A 22,559-nucleotide genomic window follows, 5' to 3' on the forward strand; every position below is an offset into this window, starting at 1 on the left:
TCTCAAATAACGGCATAATTAATCTTATATTTAACGATATACTTAGTAAATACTGCAGCATTAGTTTGTAATTAATATTTCTATTTTTAAATTAGCTTATTTTTGCAAATGTGATTTCTTATTAATAATTTGATTATAGAAAATTAATTAAATGAGAATTTAGATGAGATAGTTATAATTATATTAGTTTTTAATTAATCAACTTATTTATTATATTAAACTGTGAAGTTTAATAAGTAAAATAAAAGAATAATCATTAAGATTTAATAATTTGCAATTCTCGAATTCGCTGTATGAAAATGAATTTTACTTAATGATTTCCAACCTTAAAATACACTGAAGTTTTTATTAATTTCATGAAATGCAGTTTTTTTTAATATCTCTTAATATATTCGACTGAATTTAATCTTAGTTCCAAAAGACTTCTTTATTCTTACTAACCCTGTAATAAGTTTAATTGCTGTTTATCTCAGGTTTAAAGTTTAGTTAGTTCTTGTTATATGAAGCAGCATCTGAACCATTGAAAAGTATGTGAGATTGTTTCATGAATATATTTTCGCAAAAATTGGCGAGGTTGTAATTAGTGTTAACAAAATTCAAAGTTCATTCTTATATAGCATTGATTACGCATTTCACGCGATATGTGAAATTTTACAATATTGTAGTTTAATTACGGTTCAGCACAAATCGAGAGTAACGAGGAAGAAGAAGTTCCGTTAACAAATCTTGTCTCCTACCATCCAGTCAGTTGTAGGACAAACAGCATTGCCTGCGGCTTCGTCTCCTCGCATATATACGATGGATTCTTCCAAGTCCACAATCCCTTCTTCCCCTTACTTGCTTTGTTTATTTTGTTGGGCATTTACAAGAAGGCTAACCGGTTGTCTGGGAAGTTCAGTCACCGATCGTATTGTTGTTCATTCAAGTGCTGCAGTGTGATGCGGACCAGTGCTCTTGGCGCGTATTTCGCAGTCAGCTGATTTTGAGTATCGCTAAAGCCTGGAATCTTTAACAGGTTGAATGTTTGTTTTACATGTTAGATCATTTGTAATTTCCTGTACCTGTAGCCACGAACTGTCGCTAAATCGTGGTGAATTAAATTATTAGGAATCCTGATAAACTTGATACTTTGTTGGTTCTTGGAGGTACCTACTTGAAAGAAAACAGAATGTCATGCATGAGATAATCTTCAGAGCAAACTGATTCGTGTCTGCTGTTATCTAAGGAAAACAGTCTTTCTAAAAACGGATCTAAAAGCGTTTACGATTAAACTTAAACTGCTTTTGTTCTTTTTTGGCTTGTGTTGTAAAGTTACAAGAACGGTTGTTTTCATTTATTAAAGCAAATCAGTCTAAAAACTTGAAATATTAGTGAAGTAAAGTGATCCATTTATCTTACTTCAAGTCTGCAAAATAAAAATTTGAAGAAAAATTAGAAGTAATACTAAAAATATAATTAAACGGAGTTTATATTATGTAATGGCTATTTTAAATGTGATTGACCGATTTTATTCTTTCCGTCGTCCAGCTGGACAACACTGCGTTATTTCTTACTGTCAGCTAGTAAGTCAAGTAAAACTGCATGACCGATTTGCTTCTTTCCGCAAGAAAAAAGTAAAAAAAGAAGCATCCTGTTTCTGTCCTTGAAACGAACTAAAATAAATGCTTTCGAAAGCATTCCAGAAAGGCACAATGCTTAACGTAACCTACCCACGCCATTTTGCAACTTATGTCACATATAAATGTTGTATGTTCTAAATTTGCAATTCGAATACACATCTAATTCAGATGTTTCTAATATGCGTCCAAAATCCTTTCTGTGTTCGAAGCTCTTTTCATTCTAGTTATTTTTAAAGAAACAAATTTCGTTTTTAAGAAATTACTAAATGGCGGTCAGCATGAGATCTGTGTAGTTCCATAATCATTCCAGCAGAGAACTTGAAAGATCAATCCATTCATGATATCTAAACTGCACGCTAATAATCAGACTTCCATCTAAAAGTCCGTCAATGGAATCAAAAAATTTCAGCAAGTTTTAAATGTTTGGGCGGCCATGATCTCTACTTTAACTGAAATAGGAATTGAAGAATTTTAATGGTTTCTTTTGCTTCTTGTTCTAAGGCTGTTTAATTTTTTTAAGAAAAGTTTTGACCATCTCAGTTTTAAATTGATTGACACTGTATAACGAGAACAATCTATTTATTCTACCGCAAGTAGTTACCGATTGAAATTTTGAAACTGCCGAATTCGTTTAAGTAAACTGTGTGCAACTATAAATTCTATTTGTGATTGGCAAAGGGACGCGCAAAAGATTTTCTCGTTCCACCAGCTATGGCGAAAAGCAAGAATTTGCAATAGAACACGAGAGCATCTCGCATCCAGCGCTTTTCATCGCCAGGACCGGATTTAGACTTAATGAGGCTCTAAGCTATTTGAGATATGGGACCCTTTATAAGTCTGTTATACTACATTTTATTACTATATTTAAATTTTTGGGGGGTCCCTATAAGCTATAGCTTGTGTAGCTTATATTTATACTATATTTAAATTTTTTTGGGGCCCCTAAGCTATAGCTTGTGTAGCTTATACGTAAATCCCGCACTGTTCATCGCTTCTGGTTTACCATCTCAGATTCAGCAAACTCACTTATAGCTGCTAAGTTGTTGCGTGACACTCCCCTCCCCAATAACCAGGTGATGTAAACCGAAAATTTAAAATTATAAAATTCACTAAACATTAATTCGTGATAAATTCTTTTTGAATCAGTATTATAATGTGTGGCCATAGGTAAATAGATATCGTAAATAATGGTATTGGATTTCAGGAGGATTGAGCCTACAATTTTCTCTCAAAATCGAAAATCCTCTTGATACCTCTTAGTGTTCGACTTTCTTTGCTAATATACAAGGGTTTAACTCTATATAGACGTTAAGAGACTTATCGCTAAATCTAAAACTAAGAATAGAAACTTCCGAAGGGTGTAAAAGTTCCTTTATTTTAAACTAGATAAACAGAAGATACTCCTGGTGCTTACAAGTCCTCTAGCACTTATGTCGAGAAACTCAAAATAATAAGTTAAATATTAGAGCTAAATTAATATTTCTAATAGCCAGAGGCTACCCAGAGAACTTAACTCGAAGTCGGATCAGAACTTCACCGGGTGAATTCTTCAACTATCAGCAATTATAATAATACAAGGACGAAGACAGGAATTCTTATCTAAAGAAAGAAACTTTGGAACGTGGCCGACTGGCAGAACATGCTCTGTCTTAACAATTTGAAACCCTCACCTCACTATAAGTATACGCGAAGTCATTTGCATTCTACGAAAAAACGGTAGGAAATGATACCTCACAACCTTAATTACTTTTCTATTTAACCTTGCAGACTAACGACAATTAATTTCATATCTAAGATTATTAAACATGTTGTTGTAAGAAAATTCGACAAAAAAAAGTATAACGTATCAGTGAACTTTCCTGAAGTGAATTTATTGAAACTTTTGCCGTGGATGATTGTACCACATGTGCAGAAAATTTACGTAAGATTCTCATAAAGTTGAGCCATCGAAGGAGAACTTTGAAAAAATATTACACATTTGTTGAAGTGACCGTCGAAGGTTTGTGGTAAAAAGAGCAAGGAACTGCTGCAAAACGGAAAAACGTGTATTTATGAGAATTTAGAATTATAGCCGGTTTCATAATATGATTTCTTGCAAAATATTTTGGTTAACTGGTAGAAACATTGCTATTTATGTAGTGGGATTTAAAAATTATATAGGGCATTTTCCAAATAAGCAAAATAATTGTTTTATGAGATAGAATACTTTTTCGGTAAAAAATTTACTTTATCGTGTAATATGTGTATAGATTATCCTTCTTTGTGAATTCTTGTTTGTAAATTAATATTTGAAGTTGCATTCGGATATGAAGATATTAAGACATATTAAGACATGTGGACTTGAAGAAAACAAAACCATGTGCTTCGAATACCAGATTTTCATAGATTATTGTGTGCTGAATACTCTTAAGCGCCCTTTGCTATAAACAATTCCCCCCCCAGAGATGTTCATCTTTTTTTGGGGGGGATCAGCTGCATAAAGAATTGTGAACAATTTATAATAGTGTGTTTCTGCTACTAAGGTTGTTGTTAATTATCTTACAGTTCCTGAATGTATTATGAATAAAACTAAATTTACGAAACAAGTACGCGGTTTTTCAAGGTAGCAAGTGCATTCATTGCACATTCGTAAGCATTTTCACTCATTGGCACCACCTGATTGCTGGGAGAGAGAGGCACTTTAAATATGTCATTCAACCTCACTCGCCTCTGACGCAGCACCCCCCCTCCCTTTTATATTAGTCGAGGAAGGATCAACGACGTGGAAACCATCTGCTCTCCCCTTCTCCACTTTTGAAAGGAGGGGGTCCTCTGACTTCCTGCCCAAGTGTCATTTCTTTCGGTTGCCCCGTTTTGAGAGGATTGCTTTCCCCGCTTTCTCTTTATGGAGCTTACTAAAGGGGGTGGGTCTCAGCCTCAGGTCCAGGGTCAAGGTCTGCCTCTGTCATCAATGGTGGACCGTTCGCACTAAGCTTTCCTTGTGCCGTCATAGCTCCACTGCAACATCTGCATATGACAATAGACTTTCTTATTGCGCATACTGTAAATATTGTATTTCTTAAAGTAATCCTAGGCAGAGTCTGTCAGGTACCTGCCAGAAATTTATGAAAAAATTTCTTTTATGTGCAGGTTATGCATTCGAACATAGCATGTCGATTACTCCCGTAACTTTAAACTACTTCAGTAATGGCTGTTCATCAGTGGTCGGCAGCTCGACTACATGCTTATTAGTGCAAAGTTGTTTCATGTGTTCGTTCTCACGTGGTATAATGGGAAACATATGCACTAAACGAAAGCTGCAAAATTCGCATATACCGATGGGTAACATACTTTTCAAAACGATGTCATGTAGATGTTATGAAATGTTAAAATTTTCCCTTCTTTTTTCTGAATAAATAATCCATTAATATAAAAGAATACAAACATTCAGATTTTTTTTAAACATGAGACATTTCGTTTCTTATTTGATTAGAAGTTCGCACTACATACTAAATAATCTGGCTTAATTTTCGTATAATAATAAACAGTACTGTTTGTATGTCTTTCAAAGGACTACTCAAAAAGACATATAATTAAAATTTCCATTTAATTATGTGATATACCTATATATATTAGTTATAAATTTTTAATGTTATTACTTATACTTTTTTAGATTAATATTACAATTTTAATTTTATCATCCGGTTGTTAGTTTTTTAAAAATATAAGTAATGTGAAAGTTTTAAATATTTCTTTTTTTAAAATTATAAGAATTTGAATTGTATGATATATATAATATAAAAATAACAACGACCACACGTTTATTTTAATTTCTTATCTGTAATATAGAAGACATTTTTCCAGCAAGCATTTAACGCTCATCTGGACTTTAATTTTTTCTAAGCAGCAAGAGATATTTATTTATTCATTTATTTTTTAAATTTATTATGTGCCATTTGGTTTTTAGCCAGCACTAAAAACTAAAAAGCTGAAATAACTGCCCGGGCTTATCACATGACATACGAATGAAGCATTTTCCATAAGCGAATCTATCTGATCATCCGATTTCATTGTTTGTTCTGCTTTTCCAAACCAGCATCCGCATTTGAATCCTTGCCTAATGTGAGATATCTTTCATTTTCCTTTCTGTACTTCCAGATGCTACCAAAAGAAAGAAATTGTTTTAACTTCAAAAAGAATTTAATTCAAAGTAAAAGCAAATTATATCCTAAATTATGCATCGTATAAATGAAATATTTTAATATTAACATAAATAAGAATAAAGTCGGTCAGAAATGAAACGGTATATAAATGTTAGGAAAGTATCGGGAAACATATAAACGGTACTGAGCTGTATCTTTCCCTTTCGAAATCTTGAAAAAGTTCAAAATCGCAAACCACCTTTTGCCAGCATATTTTCGGATAAGTTCATCATGCCACAATACCTGATTTTGAATGGTCGATATTTTTAACGCTTCGTGGTCACGAGTCTCTTAAAAGTCAATCAAACGAATATCATAGTGAATGTAGCCAACGTAAGCGACCCGCGAAATTTAGCTACAATTGACCTTGCCCTGTTGTTTAGCAGCATTTGAAACAAAATAGCTTTTCGTGGTTTCAGTCAGTCTCTAGCTGACGGCGTGCACTCAAGCATGCTTAAATCGATTGGTTTTAGATCAGTAATTACACTTTATTAGCGTTGTTATTGTGGTTATGTGTCTGTTTTTTCAAAAATGCGTAATTTTGAATTATTATTTTCACTGTAATCATCCATGTGCGAATTCCTGTCTTGATTTATTTGTGATATATATTTCCTCAAAAATCTTCGTCATCCTTTATTATGGGATTCTGCTATCAGGTATGAAAAGTAATAATCAAAACAGGAACTTTTTTCTTTGTTTCTTTCCTGACATTAAACATCCATTGCAATTGTTTTCGTTAATGGTTACTTTCTGTTACCCAGACATGTCGCGTGATAAAAATTCTGAACCAAGTTTCCGAAAACAGTAATTTGGGTAGATGTGTTTGCTATACATTCAAGTCATTAGTAAAATTATCCGCATTTTATCAATGGATGCAGTTAGTGAGCCGTTGGAATAGAAATCTTTTTTTCTAATTTTGAAATAATAAGCATCTTCTGTTTGTACATGTCATTATGTACTAATAGCACATGGCATTTTCCCTCGAAAAGGGTGAAACTTAACTACTGCGTCAAATAATTCGTAATAAACTTTGCCATTTTGGTAAATTCTTTTTGAGCGAATCCGTATTATTAATAAGAAGGGGCACCAACTAAAAGTTAATATGGAATAATCCCGTCTCTCTTTTATGAAAGTTCGCATTTATAATTTATGATCAAGTCGCAGGACATTGATTGTTCTTCCTGTGTTCGATTACAAGCGAACGGACTGGCTGCATGGGCCTTTTCTTGGTTTTCCCCCATGTATAAGCTGAATAAGAGCCATTTTCCCTTAAAAAGTCTTTCTCGAAAGCATCCCTTCTCTTATGAAGGTAGCCCTGGCGTGCTTTGCCATAATCGAATAAACCGAACAGCAATAGCGATTTATCGCCATTTGAATGATACAGGCCGTCAAGTATCTATGATTGGCATTCTTGTAAAAGTGTGGTACAATTCGCAAGTTATGTAAGGGGCGTTTTTTCGAAGGCATGCCAACGATTTTTGAGTAGACTTCGTTCTGTACTTTTAAGGTTTCTTTTTATAATCTTCGCTGTATGTGGACAAGTGTTTTCATCTCCAGGAAGAAAATCTAAGCCGACTGGCACCATTACTTCTTCATAAAAGGGTGAAAGAATAGCCCTTACATCATTCCATCGTCGTAGTACCGCTTGTAAACACAAGAATGTCGGTTCGTAGCAATAAAAAAACCACAGTTAAAAACGTAGCATTCAAAAATGTTACTTGACAAGTTACGTTTTTCTTGCTCTTTTCAAAACAAGTACGTATTTATGGTACGCTAATAGGTAAATTCGTGATTCATCTTTGGAGAGAATTTTTGGCCATTGTGCTTAAATGCAAGTCACATGTCTTTAAATGAAACAAAAATTTGGTCCCTGTATCTAGAGTTTTTGTATGCATGTAGTATTGTGGTTATGAATTTTCTTTCAACTAACAATTATTAACAATAGCTACTTAGAGTGCTGGTATTATTGCTGTATATTATATTCTTATCATCAGATGACACTATGACCGTAGGAACGAACCAAAATGATTCGTTGGATGATTCATTTCAAGCAAATTTACTTTCAAAAGAGAAAAATAACGCTTCGTAAAAAAAGAAATTAGCCGCATCCTAAATAAGCTACTTTATTTCCTGTCTTCCAGCACTATGTCATCGATGGGAATCTTCCAGATGTTTTCTCCGAACGAGTTTAAGGAGCAAATCTGATGCAAATTTTTTTCAACTTTTGAGAAAAACCTTTCTGTGAACATACTTCTACGCAAATGTGTCATTTTATTGTGTGCCTTTTTTAGCTTATTAGACTCGGACCCACTAGCTATTCGCATGTTCTTTCTATTTGACAAACTACAATTTGAAGCAAAGAAATATGTAGATGCCTTTGTTTTTTGAGAATTTGATCTAGAATGGTAATGTTGTTAGTCCAAAGGAGCTTTGTCCCTGAAGGACTATTGTTTTCGTTTTGCGATTTTGCCTCGATTCACTACAAACGGCGAATCACTTTTCAAACTGTTCCCACAAAGTATTAAAGTAAAAGTAAAAAGTAAAAGCCCCGTGTTGTATTTTAAAAAATTAAACAATTAAAAATCTGCATAAATGTATGCATATTTATCGCATTGTGATAAAACGGTACATAGAGCCATCGATTTTGAATGACGTAATCCTCCTACGAATATGGGCATGTGGAAGACCAAATTTAAAATTTGTTTTATTATCGATTTCCTATTTTGTAAAACTTGAACGAATTTTTGATTAAGAAACTCAAAGATTTCAAAGCGAGCAGTGGCAACGTTGTACAGAAAAAAATATTTTTTATCTCCAGCGCGTGAGTCTCTGTATCAGAGATTCTAAAGGGATATGTTCATTTTAAAACTGTTTTGTGATATTGCTGTTGAACTGAATTTTATGGTTTAAGTACGAAAAACGTGATATTTAATAAATAAATGTAACACACTTAGACGTAATTTAAAATCTGAAACATTTCAGTTTCCCCCCCCCTTGTTTCTGTAAGTTAAATTACCATATTTCCGGCATATAAGACGCACTTTTTTTCTTTGAAAATAGGTCTGAAAAACGGGGACGTCTTATACGTCGATGCTTATTGTGTCGATACGTCGTTTGTGAATAGGTCAAAGTTTCATGAGATGCTGTAAAACAGAGGCAGTGGTTAAATCATTTAAGAAGTGTGACATTAGTAATACTCTGGATTACCAATTTGTTGTATGAGCACTCAGATGCTGAGGTTTTAAGTGACTCTTCATTTAACTCTGGAGATGAATGTCTGGGTTTTGACGAAGGTGTTTAAGAGGAGTTCTTTCCCAGATAGATAATATATTTCCAGAAAGTATTACTTCGTATTCAAGGCTCTGAAATCGGAGCTGGAGTCGCTAAAAACAGGTCGACTCCGACTCCATGGACAGTTTGAATTTGAAATAAAATTAAAAGGAATTGAAAAAAATTAATCACAAGCTGAGTTATTATTTTTATTTATGGACTGTATGCATTAATAAATAGTTATTTTCTATTTTATTGACCTATTAATAAATAATATAAGGGAGGAGGATGGATGTGATATTTGCTATTAGTGATTAAACTGATTCATTTAGTTGCTTCATTTAGTTATAAATCTCACTGGTAAATTTATCTAAAGAGCAATAGCAGCAAAAATTCCTGAAATTGATGCCATTCTTAGGAAGCGAGCAGGAAAAGAAGCTTTCAAACTGTTGCCACCAAATGTTAGAGTCCTGCATTATATTTGAAGAAATTAAATAATGAAAATCTGCATAAATGTGTGTATGTTTCTCGCATTGTGATAAAACAACGGTACATAGAGCCATCCAATTTTGAATGCCGTAATCCTACTGCGAATATGGGCATCTGAAATCCCAAATTTGAAATTTGGAATTTTTTTTTTATCGCTTTCATATTTTGTAAAACTTTAGCGAATTTTCGATTAACAAAGTCAACGATTTAAAAGCGAACAATGGCAACACTCTATGGAGGGGGGGACCGTTTTGTCTCCAGCGCGTCGAACTGTGTATCGGAATTTCTAAAGATAGGCTTATTTTAAAATTATTTTGCAAAATTGCTATTGAATTAAATTTTATGGTTAAGTGGTAAGAACATGATATTTAATAAATAAAGGTAACACACAAAACGTTAAAAAACGCCCCTTTGGACGTAATTTAAAATCTGAAACATTTCAGGTTTTTCTTTCTTTCTTTTTTTTTTTTTTTTCTTTTTTTTTGTCCTTGTCTCTTCTGTCTATACCGTATATAGCCACAAAAAAGCTGCAATCTGAAGAATTGACAGGAGGCGAGAATGAAATGTTTGTTCTTTTTGAAATGGAGGGTTTATTGCAGAAGGAATAATTTCTTCAATGAAGAAAAGAGAAACTAGTTTGCTAGACAATGAGATCTTGCTGGGTTCAACAAATGAGATCTTGCTGGGTTCAACATATGGAGATCCGAAACACCGAATTTTCTTGGATGACGAACAAATTAAAAAGGCAAAGAAAGTCATCTATGAACTTTCGTTAAGAATAAAATTATTCTCAGAACAACTGGAGTATTCGAATCAGAACAGTCAAACTGCAGACATTGCAATTGAGTCTCTATCATACTTTTCCATTGATGAATTAGATTTTGAGAAATATTTTTGGATAATATTGAAAAGGCTAAGACAAAGCGAATGAAAATAAAAAAACAAGAGCCTTTAGATATAAAAATGAAAAAATAGAAACAAGTTTTCTACACAGCCTATGAAGAAATAGAGAAATATGATTGCGCTTCAAGACATCTCTTTTAGAACTTATAAAAATCTATCCTGCATAGTTAAAAGAAGTAATCCCTAACAGTAACAGCTCTTCCTCGTACTCAAGTTAGTGTGGAAAGAGCTCTAAAGTTTACCAAATTGGATCTATGGCCCTCCAACAAAGAAAATCTTGTCGGAGCTAATCTGTTTCTTAGAAATAACTAATGCCAGTTTTCCCATTTCATAATAAATGCTAATTAACATAAATAATTTGCTATGCCATCAATTTTTTTTTCTGTAGCATCTTTTATATTAAAAAAATAAGCTGTAACCCATGTTTACATATATATATGAGGAGTCGGAGTCGGTTATTTTCCCTACCGACTCCACAGGCCTGTTTGTATTTGTATTACTTTATATTTGAAATATTGTAAAAGTCATTGTGAAAGTCTAGGTGCGATTATTATGCGGGGAAATCTACTACACAATGTTTTCTGCTTCAAAACGGGGGTGCGGCTATTATACGATAAATCTAGAAAATTATATTCCTGATTTTTTTAGTGATTCATAATTCTTAGAAACTACCAAGAGCCATAAGTTCATATGACTTTAGAAAAACATTAATTTACCTAACTTTGTTTCCACCCTTCTCAGGATACTAACTGACCGTCAAGTTGGTAGTTAAGCAGATTTAGAATTCTTGCTTAATTTGCTGTGTGGAATTAAACCATCTTGACGAACTGTGTGGAATTAAAAACCAATATTTTATGCAAACTGGAGGTAAGTTAACGCCTCATTTAGTAAAAAGCAAAGCATTCTATCTAGTAAAGTTAACGTGAATTGTATTCAGAAGAAGCATCCGGACTTGGATGGAATTGGAAATAGCAATAGATTCCCCTCTAACATTACGTCAAAATCGTACAAAGGGCAAAAATCGATTCCTCGCTACCAAGCAGCTGGAGCATTTTTAGAGGGAGGGTGCGGCTCGTCCTATCGCGTGCCAGGAGAGAACAAGGCTCACCTAGGCCTCCAATAAGTCCTGGCCCCCAGGCCTTTTCTCCGCAGCAATCCGTAACCAAGGTAACCGTAGTGCCGTGGATCAGGAAAGCTGATAGGACGCGTGACGACCATTAGGAGTTAATTACAGGGTAAGCCGGCTTCTGCTTTTGTCGGATGGGGGGCAGGGTGAAGAAGAAAAGGGCGGCGGGCGGGTTTCGATCTGCGGCTTTCTGATGGATGGGAGTGTGTGCTCGCCCTTTGTAATTTACCTGCTACTTCTGTCTAAGAGGGTTGTTTCAGGACACGGCCTCGGCCCCCCCTTCCTTTTCCCCTTTCTTATTGGGTTGTTTGTTTCTCGAGCGCAACGAACCGTATGGTCATGGAAACGTTGTTCTGAGCAAATATGTTAAAGGGATATGTTAGAATTAAAGAACCGTACTAGTCAGTAAAGGATAGTGTGTGATTAGGCTAATATACAACTCATTCTGAACCATAACTGAATTGAGAATTAATTAACTGAATGATAGAAAGGTTAATTTCATCAAAAGCATTGGGAAAGCAGAAAATTAAAAAGCAAAGTTACAGGATAATACAGAAAGATCGTGATGACTTTTGCTGTTATAGCGGAAAGCAGAAAATTAAAAAGCAAAGTTACAGGGTAATGCAGAAAGATCGTGATGACTTTTGCTGTTATAGCATCAGACTTCTTATATTTTCTTTCAACTTTAATTTTAAAATCTAACTTGCTGATAGCCTCTGTGGTATTTTACGGTTTGAAAAGGTAATGTCTTTTCCGGAAGAAAGGGGTAGAACAACACATTTATATAAATTATAAGATATGAAAACTGAAAACGGTGCTCTGAAAATTGTTTACCGTGTGATGTAAAACATCTTTCAGAGTGTCTTTTTCCCACTGTTCTACAGAAGTAGTATCCATTGATGCCGATTTGTTACAGATTTTATTTCTTTCCTTGAATCGTCCAGTCCAGTCTCACTGACTAAAAATACGCGGTTTCCAAAATTCGTTTGTAATTTCAAATGACCTTTTTTTCTTTGTAAGATAATTCCAAGTATGGTTAGTTTCTTTTTTATTATAACTTAGCCGAGCCATTTAAGAACCACAGTTTCAGTTTCTTGAATTTTAAATATTTTTCTGTCCGATAATTACAGCGCTTCTTATCAGTCGCGTATGTATCACCAATATGAAACTAAGTCTGATGATAATCTTGCAGTACTTTACCCTAATAAATAACTGAACCTAACCCAATTCACAAAAACGCTAAAATCGCAGCTCTAAATGTTTTTCGCAGATTACGTAAGAAACTCCTCGATGAGGACTCATTTAACCTTTATTAAAGCAGGCAGTGCTCGAGAGCTCTGACGTAATCAAAAGTGGAATTTATACTTGTCATTCACAGAGACTAGATCAAAATACTTCTTTGTCCCATGCTCCCCCCACCACTGCTGGAAGGTCATTGCCCCCCCGGCTTTCCAAAACGTAAAAAATACATGTGTATTTATTTTTAACGTGTTTTATTAATTAAAGAACAAAAAGTATAGAAAATTTTGATAAATACCAAAATTCGAATAAAAGCATTTTTTTATATATATTCATAAAATAAAACTAATTACTGAACAGCTAAATAAAAATTTGATCGCATCCCCCTCCCCCCGGAACTGTGAAATCCCTCCTGTTCTAAAACTATGTATTGCTTGATAAAATATATTTGATGTTTCCAGATAATATTTTACGCTGAGTTTAACTATAGTGCATTATTGTGAACACTTTTTTTATCACTTGCGGAAGAGCGTCTTTTCCTCAGTCCTCCCACTGTAATCTCAGTCCCACATGCCAGATGGAGGAAAATACATGTATCACCTAATTTTCATTTAGTTATTGTTAGAAATAATTTAGTGAACGTAAGAAAATTCTCCTTTTTCATATATTTCTCTGGTTCTCTCTCTGTACACTGTGTTTCAGAAAACTTGCGCTAGTAAGGGCTTATTGTTAACTATTGCGCAAACGATTTTTCTGTACCATGATACGTAATGTATGGCTAAACGAAATCAATAGCCTAGTAGGACTATTGATTTCGTTTTCGCATTTTGTGTCTATTCACTTTCTGCGTTGATTCACTTTTCAAACTGCTGCCAGCAAATATTACAGCCCTGTATTATATTTAAAGAAATTAAATAATAAAGGATCTACATAAATGTATGTATGTTTCTCGCACTGTAATAAAACAATGATACCTAAAGCCATCCAATTTTGAATAACGTAATCCTCCAGCGAATATGGGCATCTGGAAGCCCTAATTTGGAATTTGTTTTATTACCTATTTTATATTCTGTCAGACATTAAAGAATTTTTTGATTAAGAAACTTAAAGATTAGATTTCAAAGCGAGGAATGGCAACAATGTACGGGGAAAAAAAAAAAAAAAGAAGAAGAAGAAGAAACACTTTTATCTCCAGCGCGCCAGACTGTGTATTCAAACTTCTTAAGATATGCTCATTTAAAATTATTTTGCGATATATTGTTGTTGAACTGAATTTTATGGTTTAATTGTGAAGAACGTTGCGATACTATTTAATAAATAAAGGTTACGTTCAAAAAACGCCCCTTTGGGCATAATGCAAAATCTGGGGAAAAAAGAGGGGAAAAAATCTGAAATCTTTCAGATACATTACGTCCAAAGGGTCATTTTTTAAACTTTTTGTGTGTTACCTTTATTGATTAAATTTTTTTTTTTTGCACTTAAACCATAAAATTCAATTTAACAGCAATATCGCAAAACAATTTTAAAATGAGCATATCCTTTAGAACTTCCGGATGTATAGTTCCGCGCGCTGGAGATAATCCCCCCCCCCGTAGAGTGTTGCCATTGCTCGCTTTCAAGTCGTTGAATTTGCTACTAAAAAATTCCTTAAAGTTTTACAAAATATGAAATCGATAATAAAACAAATTCCAAATTTCAAATTTGGGCTTCTACATGCCCATATTCTCAGTAGGATTACGTCGTTCAAAATTTATCATCTAACATCATTGTAACATCTCGTGGCAACAATTTGAAAAATGAAACGGACATTTATAGTAATTCAACGCAAAATCGCAAAACGAAAACAATAGTCCTTCAGGGACAAAGCCCCTTTGGACATAGACCTGTTACAGCTCTATGCCTTTGGACTTAAAGGGGGAAATGTTTTTTAATGTCATAGCATTGCATATCCATTTTTCAAACCTTTTTTTATTTTGTAGAACATATTATAATTTAAAAAAAGGAATTTTTTTAACAGAAACATTTTAATACTTTGACATTTTAACTTATCCGATATCCGACTACTTTAATCACCCAAATTTCGGAAAATAGAACAAATAAATCTACCATTGGCGTTATTTAGCAGAATACTATTTAAAGATAGAATCATAGAAACAGGTTCTTAAACAATATCAAAATATCAGGTTTTTTTTTTTTTTTTTTTTTTTTACATTTGGCGTTTAAAATATGTAAAATTTCAGGATTACTAGATATGTTCCCGCAAAAATATTTATCAACATTTTACTTTTATTTTTATCACGTATATTAAGATATGAGGAAGTTAATGGACTAAAATCTAAGTGATAAAGTAAAATAATGTCTGTTAAATATATCTGTTTGAGTACATGAACTAGCTATTTTTCGAGAAATTTCTCTCTTTTCATTTACAAAATTGCCTGAAAAAATTTTTAGATATGTTCATAAACCCAAACTTTTAGTCCATTTAATTCACAATGTTTCATAGAATATTTGCGAAAAGTTTCATAAAATTACTATAATAATATTTTAAGTTAAAATTTTTTTTTCCCCTCGTGATAGGAAGGTTGAAAAAATATCAAGTTTTTAAAAAAGTAGTTTTAATATATAATGCAAACACAAACAACAGGAAAAGAAAATGTTGCCAAATCTGAAACTGAAGTTGCGGTACTAATCTTGCTCCCGAGCAATTAAAATAACAAATAGAAAGGTTCAATCACCCAAAATATTCAAATAAACCGTTCTCTGTTTAAAGCTGGAGTAGTCTGTAATACTTTTAGACATCAACTTCGGGCTCTTAAATCTTTGTAAAAATGTGTGTTTAAATTAATATGAAATAAAATAAAAGTTTCTGCCATTTCAAGAAAGATTTTATATTTATTTCATATAAAATCTTTCAAATGGACATATTTCAGGAAAATTTAGTAACAGAGTGTTACTGTATGCGATTTTTGAATCATGCCATCAGCATTGTAAGATAGTTATTAAATGTGGGTAAAGTTAATCTGTTTTGAACATCTGTCGTTTTAACAAAAATCTGATGTGGTCGCCACATGACTTCCTTGATGGCTTATTAAATTATATACATTTTTACTGCACTTCATTTAAACTTACTTCCTCGAATTCAGTCAATTCGGTTCTCGCGGCAAGGCCAAAAAAACATAAAAACTCAAAAAATCTTGTAAAATACAGAAAATCTTAAAACACCAAATACAGTTAAAAACTTTTTTTTAAATTTACATTTAAAATCGGTAGACACAAAAACAAGCAGTTCGGCTCACGGGCAGAAAGGAAAAAATTTCGATGCACAAAAATTTAAAATTAACCTTACGGCTCGCTGGACAGAAACACATTGAATTTGGTGCACCAGCTGATTTAATTCACTCCACTACCCTCAAAGGTAAACAAGTAGCCGCCACGTTAGGCCTAGGGCGACTTACACTTTTAAATTGTTGATAATTCTACCATTATTGCATGCCGATTTATAATAAAGGCATAAAAACTTTAACCGGAACGTAAGAACAACATGATGAAATCGCTTTTAAAACAAAAAATACACAATTTACCAGCATATAAGAATGAAGTAACAGAGCTCACCGAGCCGCTTATGACCGTGGATATATATATAGAATACTTATATACTTTTGGTGCGGCTGATTGCAACAAAAAAGGAGGTGCACAACTAGCTGTTGCATATACAAAATTTCTTCGGCTGACCGTTTTTGAGTTTTGCGAGATACATACGTACGTACAGACGTCGCGAAAAAAATAAATACCTTCTGAATCCATTTTAAATCCATTTTGTAACCCGTTTGGGAAAAAAAAAATCCGTTATTCTGTCCGTACGTATAGATGTCATAAAAAAAAATCCCATGGAGTCGAGAACTGTCAAAATGGATATTTTCGTTGAAACATGATACGCGAAATTTTTGGCGATTATAATACTTCCTTTATTTCGTACAAAAAAGTAAAAATGTATGACCTTGATTGTTATATCAAGATAAGTAAATATCGAGCATATTTGCTTTTCCTTAGCGTGGCTGATATGGCATATTTTCAAATAATTTCTTTAAACGTTATATTTTAAAGGTCCAATTGAAAGCTTATAACATCACAGAACATAATGTTCCGAATCATCATATATCATAAAACTTTTGTCGCATATAATCTGAATACGAAATAAATTCTTGTAGGAATGTTTTTCTCTCGTACATGTAAATTTTTCTGGCCGAATTTTGTACGAGGGAAATTGTACTAATAGTGCATTTCAAGTACGGGTAAGGAATAGCTGCTATACTTTAATACACGGTGAAGAAGTAACTTTAATAATATGCAAAATAAATTTAATTGTTTTGTAGCGTACAATATTTTTAGAAGAAACCGAGTTCTTTCGATAACTGATAGGCTAGCGTAAACAGTAGTTATTATTTACTCCTGATTTTAAATCCCTGTATGCCTCTTTCAGCACTTGTTTTCTGTGCTGATAGTTGCTGATAACAGTCGAACCGTCGTTAATGGACTTCGGCAGTGCTCATTAATGAATACACTATAGTAGTATCCGAAGATATCTTTTAGTATTTAGTTCGTAATTCGAAGTTGGTTTCCTCCCCCCCTTCAAAATGGAATGACATAATTTCGTTAACAGACCTTGCCTAATCAAGAATAATGATCTTGTTAATTTAGAAGTCAAACAACAAAAAATTTCACAGGACTAGTTTCGATGGTTTTGCAGCTGAGAGGAGGATGGTTCGGTAAAACAATCAAAACTAGTCCTGTGAAAATCTGCAAATATAACGCTGATTTTTGTTGTTTGACTTCTAAATTAATATTTGTTCGGCGTGGAATTTTAACCTAAATAATGATCTTATTTAAAATGTATGGGATATTTATTAGCTTTCAATTTATGTAATTTAATATTATATCTCTTTTCAGAGCCACCAGGCTAGGTAGCCATGCCGCGTCTGAAAGTGACTGACATAAATCCGCACTTCATCTGCGTGCTTTGCGACGGCTATCTCATCGACGCCACGACCATCGTCGAATGCCTGCATTCCTGTAAGTATGCCGTTCGAACTTTTATCCCTTCTGCTCTTCGATTTGCTGATCACTGTCATCCCCTTTCTATTCGAAATGAAAAATTGCCCAATCATTCATCTTCCACCATCAAGCAATTTCCGACCACCATCATTTCTCCGTTGGAGGTGAAAAATGTTCGGTACCATTCAACCACCTTCCATCAGAATTCTCGATGATTATTTCCCCATCCTTAAAAGTCTATTTATCACCTACTTCATAGAAAAATACTAAATCTTTCTTCTTACGACTCCCTTCGCCTCCGTTGTTTATTGCGCATTCAGGGTTTTTTCCGAATGATTTTCCAGAGAGTAACTGTTATTCGTAAATATAAAAATTCGAGAATCATTTGTGAATTTACGATGATCTTTTCGTGCAGTTACAATAAGTAGAACTCTGTTCTTATTAACAAAGGATAAACTGTCTCTTATAAATTCAGAATGAAAATTTTCAATAATTTAATTTTTCAATATTTTGTAACATATTGATCTTCTCTTTTTTAATAATCTGATTCGGTCCTTTTTCTTCCCCCCCCTTCTTTAACATTTGAGTGTATTATTATAGATCGGTTTAGGTTTGATTAACAGATTTTACTGTTCTTTAATGCTGCCTTTTATACATTTAAAAAAAAAAAAAACTGTATTTAATTTTTGTATTTTGAGTCACTGAAAATAATAATAATGTTATTTTTTTTTTCATCCACAGTTTGCAGGACGTGTATTGTTCGTTATTTGGAGAATAGCAAATACTGTCCTGTGTGCGATGTACAAGTCCATAAAACGAAACCCTTGCTTAGTATAAGGTAAATTCTTCAATTTATATTTATTTTAAGCACCCTCCTGTACGAAAATATAAGAAAATTGTTGTTTTCCTTAAGATCTTTAGGTTGAAACTTTCCTTCCCTTACAGGTCTGATAAAACATTACAAGATATTGTATATAAATTGATACCTGGACTATATCAAAGTAAGTGAATTTCGTTAATTAATATCCTTCTAATTTTTATTTATTTATTAATCTTCTGCGTGGTAATGGTGTATGAGGAACATTTCGTGTTTCAAATATTTATGGAATAATATTTTTATTTGTCAATTTTGTTAAGAAGCAAATTATTTGTAATTAACCAGAAAATGTATGTTTTAAATAATAATAATAATTAAGCAAATAAACACTGTATTTTTTAGATAAAAATTAAATATTTAGCTGTTTATAAAGCATTTTTGGTAAATAAATAATTTTCATTAAAATTAATATCTATGCAAAGTTATTGAATTATGCTGTTTCTTAATTTTTTGTTTCTAAAAATTATTGATTGCACTAGTTTGAAGACTTAAAAGCCAGATATCGGAATCGAAATTTAATACCTGGTTCATAAACATTGATTCACGAATCATTTTGACTGTTCTTTAACATATCTATAACATAACACTTCTCAGTCAGATTGGAGAAGTAGCTAAACTGTATTTAAAATATCCAAAGTCGTCGAACGTGATGAACTCTTTTTCAGATTCAAGTATTAATAGTAAATCTGAATGCGTACGCCATTCTTAATACCGCAAACAATCAAAACAAACTCGAGCTTCTTCCAGATTACGCTGAACCGTGTTCGCTGATATTGTTGTATCTTCTGCTGTTATTTCCTTCAAGTGTTGACGATTGCAAATTTAAATTCAGGGGGGGGGATTTGTTTTTCTTTGATAAAAAATTAATTAGTATAGTTTCCGGACTTTTTGAAAACAGGAGAAACTTATCCTTGTCAGACCGTCTATTTAGAAATCTTTTTATTGAAGGCAACGAATGGTTAATTTATGGGCAGTGGTCTTCAAACTAGTCGGCTGAGGGAAACCATTATTTTTTTTTTTGAGGGGTGGATACCCTTACATATATCTCAATAAAATGAATGTTAAAAGAAAAAATTTGAAATATATATAGTATTTCAAAGTTATATGCACTTTATGTACGAAATGGGGGGGGAGTCATTATTTCTAGGAATGAAACATTCAGAAACCCAGATTTTCTAATTTCGAATACTAACCCAGAAAGCATTAATCAGTTTAACTTTGCTTTTGGAAAGTTTAGTTTTATTGATGTTCAGAAGAAAAACAAAGATTCATTTAAAAGAAAGAGGGGACGCAGTTTTCAGTGGACCTGCATCACCGGACATCAGCCTTTAGTGCCTCATTTCTAGTTTCTGGATAAAATTTAGCAGTCCCAAATAAAAGTGTATGCATTGTTGTACGTACATAATTAAGTGAAAAAGCAGTGATATTCAAAGTTTACGCAGTAGGCAAGACACGCAATATTGTGCTAATATTCAGTGTACTGCATTATGATTTCCAACTCTTGTTAAGATCTTTTTGACGAACGAAAATTAACGAACCTTGAAAAATGTGAAAGAAAATGCAACCTTTAACATCGCTTGCTAACAAGCATACTGCCAGCCCTAAAACTGTTGGTGGGTGAAAATAAGGACCAATAACAAGGGGAAAGGTTTCTCCAATTCTCTGTGCATGCCCATTGTTTCAGAAAAGAGGATTTCAAAAGCCACATCTTTGTCTTTTCGTCGTAAATCTTTATTGTTCTCTTTTCATTATTTTAGACGGCAATTTACTTTTTTAATGGTTCGTTTCAGTGTTAAGAAAGGGAGGAAGTGATTCCTCTCCGATAAGTTAGACTGATTACTTCAAATTTTTTTTTTCCTCCTTTCCAGATGAAATGCAAAGGAGGAGAGAATTCTACGCGAAATATCCTGAAGCTGGTAAGTTTACTTTTCTGATGCATTCAAATTGCCTGTGTTGTATGATTAGAATGCGATATGGTGTTGCGTAACATGCACTCTGTCATAAACCTGATTCATAGTAGTTTTTAGCGTAATGTTTTTCTCGTGTGATCTAAATGGAAATTAACTGATTACGTTTTACATTTACATTGGTTGGGTGACGATAAAACAGTTTTTATCCTCATTTTTGTTCATGTGTTGAATTTTTAAAGACATGCCTGATTTGTTTTTATTATTCGTGAATAAAATAAAAATTGCTTGGAAAAAGTAAAATCGGGCTACAATTCAGTAAACTGCGAGACAAAGTATATTAACATTTTTAAAGGAAGAAAAATATTTTTTTATCTTTATAGAATGTAAAGAATATTTTTTGCCACTGGTATGCATCGTGTCTTCATACCTTCGGAATTTCAATGTACTCCTCGTGTTGTTGAACTCTCTGTCAATGTTTTAATTAAAAAATACCAAAGTGAAGTATATTTCTCAGACTTTTATATATAAATATTTTTAGGCAATAGGGGGAAAAACATTATTTTTATATCGTTAATTTTATAACCAACTAGCTAGTTATATAACTAATTAACTTTTTATATCGCTAATTATATAACTTTATATATTAACTTATTTCTTTCGATCTTGTCCTATTGCCATGGATAACTAACTGTAAAAAATTCAAAATTATTTTCGTCAGTGTCTGTATAGTTTCTTCAACATCAAGACCATCTGTTGATATTAAAGTACTTCAGATTGCAAAACTGAAGAGCTGGTTCTTATAAAATTTTGCTGCCTTTAACTTCTGCTGTTTGGTGCAGTTGCGTCGGTTGCACTGTCTTAAATTCAAAATTATTTTCGTAAGTGCCCGTATAGTTTCTTCAACATCAAGACCATCTGTTGATATTAAAGTACTTCAGATTCCAAAACTGAAGAGCTGGTTCTTATAAAATTTTGCTGCCTTTAACTTCTGCTGTTTGGGGCAGTTGCATCGGTTGCACTGTCTTAAATTCAAAATTATTTTCGTCAGTACCTGTATAGTTTCTTCAACATCAAGACCATCTGTTGATATTAAAGTACTTCAGATTGCAAAACTGAAGAGCTGGTTCTTATAAAATTTTGCTGCCTTTAACTTCTGCTGTTTGGTGCAGTTGCATCGGTTGCACTGTCTTAAATTCAAAATTATTTTCGTCAGTGCCTGTATAGTTTCTTCAACATCAAGACCATCTGTTGATATTAAAGTACTTCAGATTGCAAAACTGAAGAGCTGGTTCTTATAAAATTTTGCTGCCTTTAACTTCTGCTGTTTGGTGCAGTTGCGTCGGTTGCACTGTCTTAAATTCAAAATTATTTTCGTCAGTGCCTGTATAGTTCTTCAACATCAAGACCATCTGTTGATATTAAAGTACTTCAGATTGCAAAACTGAAGAGGTGGTTCTTATAAAATTTTGCTGCCTTTAACTTCTGCTGTTTGGTGCAGTTGCATCGGTTGCACTGTCTTAAATTCAAAATTATTTTCGTCAGTGCCTGTATAGTTTCTTCAACATCAAGACCATCTGTTGATATTAAAGTACTTCAGATTGCAAAACTGAAGAGCTGGTTCTTATAAAATTTTGCTGCCTTTAACTTCTGCTGTTTGGTGCAGTTGCGTCGGTTGCACTGTCTTAAATTCAAAATTATTTTCGTCAGTGCCTGTATAGTTTTTCAACATCAAGACCATCTGTTGATATTAAAGTACTTCAGATTGCAAAACTGAAGAGCTGGTTCTTATAAAATTTTGCTGCCTTTAACTTCTGCTGTTTGGTGCAGTTGCATCGGTTGCACTGTCTTAAATTCAAAATTATTTTCGTCAGTGCCTGTATAGTTTCTTCAACA

General features: G+C 33.2%; 1 protein-coding gene across 2 annotated transcripts in view; it reads left to right on the forward strand.

Moving 5' to 3' along the window:
* The window catches only part of LOC118192833 (uncharacterized), a 204,965-nt gene that overhangs the window by 156,160 nt on the left and 26,246 nt on the right, over positions 1 to 22,559 (forward strand). For both annotated transcript variants that reach the window (XM_085816623.1, XM_085816622.1), the window contains exons 3-6: positions 17,775 to 17,897; positions 18,621 to 18,717; positions 18,825 to 18,880; positions 20,625 to 20,672. In XM_085816623.1, the coding sequence (XP_085672749.1) occupies positions 17,795 to 17,897; positions 18,621 to 18,717; positions 18,825 to 18,880; positions 20,625 to 20,672 (304 nt within the window). In that variant the 5' untranslated portion in view covers positions 17,775 to 17,794. The remainder of the gene's footprint in view (positions 1 to 17,774; positions 17,898 to 18,620; positions 18,718 to 18,824; positions 18,881 to 20,624; positions 20,673 to 22,559) is intronic.

The sequence above is a fragment of the Stegodyphus dumicola genome, chromosome 5 (genome assembly GCF_044657685.1).
Source record: "Stegodyphus dumicola isolate Sdum_Otavi_A_Nest chromosome 5, ASM4465768v1".
Classification (NCBI taxonomy): domain Eukaryota; kingdom Metazoa; phylum Arthropoda; class Arachnida; order Araneae; family Eresidae; genus Stegodyphus; species Stegodyphus dumicola.